The sequence below is a fragment of the Watersipora subatra genome, chromosome 9 (genome assembly GCF_963576615.1).
Source record: "Watersipora subatra chromosome 9, tzWatSuba1.1, whole genome shotgun sequence".
Classification (NCBI taxonomy): Eukaryota; Metazoa; Bryozoa; class Gymnolaemata; order Cheilostomatida; family Watersiporidae; genus Watersipora; species Watersipora subatra.
The window spans coordinates 24,288,499-24,296,943 of record NC_088716.1 but is presented as its reverse complement, the minus strand read 5'-3'; the positions used below and the strand labels follow the sequence as shown (position 1 = coordinate 24,296,943).

Sequence of the window (8,445 nt, the reverse complement as noted above, 5' to 3'; positions counted from 1 at the left end):
AGCGCGATGAGAATGGTAAGAATGGCCTGGCCTTGCTGTTAGGGGCGCCTGTTTTCAAACTTGGGGTGCAATCTTCATGAGTTCAAGTATGAAGCACGCTGTTCATTCCTAAATTTCGAGATATATACAAAGTGTAGGTTACAAAGCAACTTATTTGTTGTAATTTGGAAAAACCCAATTGCATGGGCGTATGAGCTTAGTATGTTGTTTGTAGACAAGGATTGAGCAAACAAAGTAAGTGAGTAAAAACACTAGTTGTGTCTCTAGTCACATTGACTGTGTTACGGCGGGTTGTGTTACCCCTCCCGCATTAAGGCAGGCTGTACATCTGTAAATCTGATGCATGCATCAGTGAGTTTAATCATTGATCATGATATCAATGAGGGATGTAGGAATCTTATGCGCGCATAAGCGTTTGAGCGGTTTATAGTGATTAAGTGTAACTCAAATAGCCTAATATATTGTAGCGATTTAATGTTGCGGTTCGCTAATGACCGGAGCAAGTCGGATAGTAGAGGGTTGGATTGCACTGATGTGTTTGATGTAATAATATAGTATTTTGTTTGCAGTGCTGGTGATCTCTTTATTTTTACCAGTGTCCACGGATTACGTATAATAGTAGCAAGCAAAACACACCGTGAAATCTAAAAGAAATGATAATAATATTGAGATACTGAACTAGATATAATAATATTGGCTGAAACAATGCAATAGTACTAAAAAACAGATTAGATGAACACATGTAAACATGCACAAGGCACACATGTAAAATTATAGTAGACACAAAGAAAATTACAATAGTTAATTATTTACCTTTTGACTCCATTATAACTTGCTCGTGGTTTGAAAAGTTGCCAAGCTGTAGTATATATAATATTGTATTGGTAGTTTATATAATTCACACTTCTAACTTGACCTGTAGCTAAAAGAGCTTTGACAGCAAATCTCAATTTATTACACATCTCTGTACACAAAAAAGGCAAAAAGCTAATGTATGGAATTCTCTCCAATTGGTTGTTGGGATGGCAGAACCAAAAAACTGGCCAACTAGAGCCCAGGTCAGCTGTGGTCAGCCAGCCCAGCAGGTGTCCACAAACAGGATGTCAGCAATGTAAAAGGTGGTATAAAGAGTGGATATGCTATGTTGATTTTCTGGTTGCTTTTTATGTGATATGCTGTTATTGCGGTTATTTTATGTGTGTCACTGCAGAATAATTGCATACTTTTGACAAGCCTTTGAGCTAGTTTAATATGGATTCTTTACACTCCCACCTTAATTCTTGCTAAGAATTAAATAGGTGGTAGCGCACTATATTTGTATATTTCATAAATTTAAGTATTATACTATGAATGCGATCTAATACTATTTCTACACTACTTGTAATCCACGTGCAGTGGACACTGGTTATGGGTGAGTCTTAAGCTTCTTTGCGTAGAAGCAAGACTAGTTTTTGTACTGGTCTCTCTAGTACACTGGCAGGAGCTATTTCTACCCCTTTCTTGTCAATCCATCGGTTAGCCAATCTCAGTTTGGCTTTCCTGACTAGGCCATCTTGGCTTTCTAGGGGTTCCTCCACTACTGCAGTGCACCACTCGTTACGAGGAAGATGATCGTCAACCAGCAACACTATATCTCCTTGAGATAGGTTCTCCTTTTTTGTCTCCCACCGTTGTCTCCTTGTGATGTTAGTAAGATATTGTGTCTTCCATAGCTTCCAGAACTCTTCTCCAAACTGCTGTACACGACGCCACATTTTCCGCCCATAGATCTCCGAACCTTCAAAGACGCCAGGTGGAGATGGAATGCTCTGTCCCTTCATGGTTACCAAATGGTTTGGTGTCAGAACAATTCCTTGTGGGTTGTGGAGGTCATCTACTGCTAGTGGTCGGCTGTTGACTACCGCCATGGCTTCATACAGTGCTGTACGCAAGCCTGCGCTGTTTAGTCTTCCATTATATTTTCCGGCAATCATGCCATTTAGGACAGCTCTTACATTTCGTATCTGCCGCTCCCAGATGCCGCCAGCATGGCTTGCATTTGGTACATTGAATTCAAAGTTAATCTGTGCTTGTTGGAAATAGCGGCCTAGGTAGGATTTGGAGTCCAGCTTTTCTAACTCTTTTGCAAATTCGTTGCTAGCTCCAACAAAATTTGTCCCATTGTCGCATCTGATGGTCTTGACTGGGCCACGAATACAGATGAAGCATCTTAGAGCATTGATTAGGGCGTCTGCTGACAGGTCATCCAGCGTTTCAATGTGGATGGCTCTTGAGTAAAGGCATGTTAGTATGAGCCCATACTTTTTAAGCTCGGTTCTTTTGTCCTTGATGTGAAAAGGACCAAAACAGTCCATGCCTATGTGAGAGAATGGAGGCGCTGGATCTACTCTCTCTTGTGGGAGGTCAGCCATAAGCTGTTCAATTGGTCTGCCTCTTAACCTTCTGCAAGTCACACATTGGTTTATCATGCTTCTCACCAATCTGCTTACTCCCACTATCCAATAGCCCGCTCCTCGAATGGCAGCCAGTGTAAAGGTTTTGCCTTGGTGGTGTGTCCTGTTGTGATGATATCGTGCAAAAAGTGTGGACACGTGATTCTTAGATGGCAATATTATAGGATGTCTTTCGTCATAGCTTAGTGCTACTGAGTGTTTTGCTCGTCCGCCTACGCGAAGTATATCCTTGCTGTCGAGAAATGGTTGTAGCTTGGATAGAGCATTTTTCCTGCTCACCGCTTGGCCACTCCTTATGGCATGCATTTCATCAGAGAAATGTGCTTGCTGTACTTGCTTAATAATTTGTGTGGATGCTTCCTCTATGTCCTGCAAGTTTGGTTTCTTTCTTTGTAGGCCTTTAGCTTTGGCAAGACTCCGTAGGTTTGCAATGGCTCTCCTCAAACTAATCCAAGTGTCAAACTTGTCGTATCGTCCTGGAAATGGAGATGAAGATACAGTGGAAGTCTTGAGAATACTTACTTTCTTTAGCTCAGGGTCTTTTGAGTCTAATTCGGTGGAAAAGTCATGCATAGCTTCTGTTGCGGTCAGCTCTTTGGTTGTGATGAATTGGGGACCAGTAAACCACATTGTTTGTAGTAACTTCTGACACATGAGACCTCTTGAGGCAATATCGGCCGGGTTAAGGTTACCAGGTACATGCCTCCACTGTGCCACCTCTGTGCACTCCAGGATTTCATGAATTCTATTAGCTACAAAGACTTGGAACCTTTTGCTGTGGTTGCTGATGTACCCTAGCACGATTTTGGAGTCTGTCCAAAAATATTCACCATCAATGTGCATGCTGAGTTCTGTACGTAGCATTTTAGCGAGTTTAGTTGCAGCTACAGCTCCTAGAAGTTCCAGTCTTGGGATGGTTACTTGTTGTTTGGAAGGGATAACCTTTGATTTTCCTGCTAAGAGCGTTGTGTGCACATTCCCTTGGTCATCAATAAGCTTGATATAAGAAGCTGCTCCGATTCCGTGATCGCTGGCATCGGAGAAGTGATGGAGCTCTGTTCTTACGGTTTCTCCAAAGTTAGCGGGTTTCAAACATCTCGGAATCTGGATCTGGTCTAGGAATGCAAGTTCAGCAACCCACTTGAGCCATAGTTCTTTTAGTTCTCCGTTGATATCGTCATCCCACCCAACATTCAGCTTGGTTACTTTCTGGAGAATGTTTTTGCCTAGTAAGATGAAGGGACAGAGAAATCCCAATGGGTCGAACAGTTGACTTACAACTGAAAGTATTCCTCGTTTTGTCTGTGGTTTCTCCTTGATGTTGTTAATGAACTTGAAAGTGTCTCCACTCATTGCCCATTGTAGTCCTAGCATTCTCTGCTCTGGTAGTTTATCTGGGAGTAAGTCAACATTTTGCACTGACCTCTCAGTTTCTGGCACTTGCCGAAGCACCTCTGCACTGTTTGATGAGAACTTGTGCAGACGAAGGTTGCCCTTGCTACATATAGCTCTTGCATCGTGTATCAAGCTAATGGCCTGTTCTACTGTTTCTACGGAAGTTAATCCGTCATCAACATAGAAGTCTTTCTTTATGAACTCTGCAGCGCTTGAGGATATCTTGCTATAGTCACTAGCTAGTCTTCTTAGACCATATGTGGCTACGCCAGGCGAGGAGGTGGCTCCAAACAAATGCACTTTCATTCTAAATTTCTTGGTGATATTGTGTTCTGGCCATAGAAAACGTAGGTAATCTCGATCGTTTTCACACACAAAGAAGTTATAAAACATCTTTTGAATGTCACATGAGATCGCAATGCTCTCCTTTCTGAATCTACACAAGATGCCTGCAAGATTGTTTATCATATCTGGCCCTTGCAGCAGATGATCATTTAGTGATGTATCCTGGTATCTAGCCTTGCAATCGAAAACTACTCTCAACTTTCCTTTTTGAGGGTGTGTGACTGCGAAATGGGGTATGTACCAGATTTCACCTTCTTTGGCTAAATCAGGTTCTGGAACAGCTTCAGCAAGATTGCTCTGAATGAGTTCTTCCATGGAGGATGAATATTCTGCTTTGAGATTTGCATCACGCGTGAATTTCTTAGATAGAACGTGGAGTCGCTTTTCAGCTTGTGGCAGATTATTTGGTAGAGATGGCCGCGCTCTGAATGGGAGGGGCATCTGATAGGAGCCGTTACTTGTTCGTGTCGTTTCTGTCTGCATAGTGTGCATGAATTGAATGTCATCCTGTGATATGGCTAATTCATTGCTGTGATCATTGTAGTCAACAAAACTGCAGAATGCGGAGGTTCTGTAAGTCTTGATGCTGGTTTGAGACTTGCTCTCAGTATCTGCTCCAAAAACCATCCAGCCGAGACAAGATCTCTGAGCATATGGCATGTTGTCGCCACCACCAATAGATTCCAAGGGCAATGTTGCTTGTGGACAATTGGCTCCGATAAGGAGCCCTATGGGAATATCTATTGGTGGAGGTAATTCCTTAGCTAGTGGATGCAGGTGAGGGTGGTGAAGGACATTTTTGCTATTAGCAACTTTACCGGTAGAGAATGGTATGTCCCTCCATTCAAAAGCTGAGGTCAAGCTTGTAGATCCTTCGTAATATCCACGTAACCTTAGCCCAGTAAATTGCTTAATGAGTACTGTTTCCACACCCATCATTGTTTCGATGTCTAATTTTTCTATTGTATGCTCTGGTAGAAGGGTGTCTGCTATGCTCTTTGTTATGTAAGAGCTGTCTGAAGCTGAATCCATAATGGCATAAACTAAAACTTCCTTTGCTGGGTTTGAGATTGTTGAGACATATACAGGTAGCCCCATATTAAAAACTTTTGTTTGTTTGTCGGTTCTGGTGTTCTTGTTAGCAGATCTTGTAGTTTCTTGGTTTCGATCGCTTGGTGGGCTGCAGGTTGAAGATTGCTTTGTTTGTTTGTTGTCTGTTGTTGGTGGGTCTACATAGCTGTCCTGTGAATTGTCCCAATCTTCTTTCCGTTTATGTAGACAGGTTGGGTGGTGAGGTTTTTTACACTTTTTGCATGACTCCTTGTCGCGGCAGCTTTTCGCGCTGTGGCCTGGCTTTAAACATGCATAGCATAAAGCATTGCTATGAACAAATTCCTTTCTTTTGTCGTATGGTAGACGTTCTAAATTGTGGCAGTGTGCGGTGACATGTGCTTCATAACAGTATAGACACACTCCGCTTTTGCTAACTTCTTGCTTAGACTCGTCTCTTGTATTTAGTGTCCGAATCTTTCCAGCACGTTCACGTTCTTGTTCTTTTGTTTTAGAGCTGAATGAGGTGCTGTAACTGCTCTTTTGCATTATAGGGAGTGCTTGTCTTTCTGCTTCTTCAGACACGTAATTCACAAACTCACAGAATGGGGGGTAATACCCTTCTTTCTTTGCCTGATACACTTTGTCTCCCCATTTTCGCTTTGCCCAGTCTGGTAGCTTACTTGCCAGGTGACTGTTTATATCGGGGTCGTTCAGTATGGACAGACCCTCCATCGATCGCATGCCGCTCTTACAATGGTCCAGATAGTCTGCATATTCCTGCAGTTTTTGATAGTTCTCGGTGGGAATCTTAGACCAGTTGAAAAGCTTTTCTCGCATGGTCCTGGCAACCTCATATCTGTTCCCGAAGCGCTCAGAGAGTTTTTGGCGGGCATCAACATATGATGCATTTGTTCTAACGAGAAAGTATCCATTTATGCTCTCTTTGGCTTTTCCTCCAACATACTTTTTCAAGTACCTGAGTTTTTCGGTAGGTTCTTCTATACCTTGAGTTTCCAGGTAGCTGTCGAGGTCGCTCTCCCAATCAGCAAAGTCTATGGGATCCCCTTTGAATATTTCAGGTTCTATTTCTGTTCGTTTCGTCTGTTTGATAGATTGTCTAAGACAATGAGCTAGTTGTTTGATTGATGTATCATTTTCAACAAAAGATGGGGATGCATGTGATGGTACTGGCGTGGTTAATTCTAGGTCTATGTGGTCAGTTTTATCATATGTACCTGCACCCATGAGGGGAAATGGCTCTATTATTTTGTTTTGTAAATTACGCAAACTAGCATTGATTGTATTTGTTGCATTGTTGGAAGGTGGTAAGCCGAAGGCTATTGGTTGATCTTGCATAGTAGGGGTTTCACGTTGTATGATTGGGTTATTAGACATTGGTTGGGTTACATGTATACGTGCATTGTCTGTGTTCCTACGGGACCTAGGTTGCGGTATGGGTGTTTGTCTTGCAATGAGCCTTACTGGTGTAGGCTCATTTACTGCTTGGGGTTGATTTGGATTTAGCAATGATAGGATTGGCAACTGTGGATTGTTCCGGTTGTTGCGTCCTGTTATTGTGTTTTCTGTCGCAGCATTTATAGATTGACGAGGAGCTTTGTGTTGGGTTCTACGCTGTTGCATGTATTCTGTAAATGCACGAATTTCTTCTTCAATTTGTTGTTTTTTGACTGCTAATGCTTCTTCCATCTGTTGTAGTCGCTGTTCTTCCTGTCTCTCTCTCGCAATTTCTGCCCGTTGTAATTCCTCTTCCTGCTGCTGTCTCATAATCTCTGCTTGAGTAAACTCGTCAATTCTATACTGCAGTTTTTGTTTTGTTAAACCAACATCATGGATATACTGCTCAAAATGCGCTTGGATATTGCCCTCAACACCACCTTCAGATAGCTGTGCTAATTTTGCATAATCAGTTGTAATTCCTTCTGCAGTGTTATCTAGTACAATTAAAGAATGACTCAATGTATCAAGTGTTACACTGTCATCATTGGTCATTTTTGTAAGCTTATCATTGCCTCTTATTTCTCTATTGATTCTTTGGTACAAGCTATATGCTACCTCAGCCTTCTGGCTTTCTTTGCCAATAAATGATTGCTTGGCTATTCTTGAACTTTTATCTCTAACAACAGTGTCTTCTACTATTGGCTGGTCAGCATGTTGATCGCTTGAGATATTTCCATCAGCATTGTTTTCTGAAATATCAAGTGCAGCTGGTGTGGTTTGATGCTCATTGGCCACAGAGTTTTCTGTTTCTGTTATATTTGCACTGATTTCTGGTTGTTCAATTTGTGTTTCAGTTGTATGGAGTTCTGAATTCATAGTTTGTTTTTTAGAATGTTGATCATTATTACTATCTGCCATTGTTTATGAATTATTTGAGTGACCGCTACATGTATAGGTAATTAAAGTACCATCAAAACAGCACTGCAACCACATGAAGAGAATTCCGCGAGGACTGACTTTTTTTTTTTTTTCAAAGTTGTGTTTAAAGTTTTCAAATTGAAACTCGCTGCCTTCACTCTTTAGATTTTAAAAGGCTGTATATGAAAAAGATAAAAAGACACTAATGACAGGCAGTTATATACTATTAAGTCAACAAAATAAACTGCATGCATGTATGCAGCACTACACACAACTATCGTTAGAGTTAACAAATTAATAAGCTTAGACTTATCTACTTAGGTGTCCCAGAATCCTCAGCTTAGCTTACACTGTCGATTCCTTTGGTTGTATATAGCCTACTCGTATCGTGATAGCAAAATATCCGAACTGTCCAAATGTAGGTGTGTGTGCGTATTTAGTTTACTTTCCCGCGTACTGTTAGTGATGTGGGATATGGCTAGCTGTCTGTCGTAGCGTAGCTATATTATTCTTTGGACAGGCCTCAAATATGGCTAGCTGTCTGTTGTAGTGTAGCTATATTGTTCTATGGACAGGCCTCAAATATGGCTAACTGTCTGTAGTGTAGATGTATTGTTCTATGGACAGGCCTCAAATATGGCTAGCTGTCTGTAAGGTAGAAATATTGTTCTATGGACAGGCCTCAAATATGGCTAGCTGTCTGTAGTGTAGATATATTAATCCATATTCCTATCGTTCTGAGAGTGTGAAGATTTCACTGTAGCGATTTAATGTTGCGGTTCGCTAATGACCGGAGCAAGTCGGATAGTAGAGGGTTGGATTG

The 8,445-nt window shown here is 41.6% G+C and overlaps 1 protein-coding gene across 1 annotated transcript; it reads right to left on the bottom strand.

Annotated features, from left to right (window-relative positions):
* Window positions 1-1,418: 1,418 nt before the first annotated feature.
* LOC137404919 (uncharacterized) lies at window positions 1,419-7,580 on the bottom strand. The gene has a single exon (XM_068091147.1). It carries the CDS (start codon window positions 7,578-7,580, stop codon window positions 1,419-1,421), a length of 6,162 nt encoding a protein of 2,053 aa, XP_067947248.1.
* Window positions 7,581-8,445: the final 865 nt, after the last annotated feature.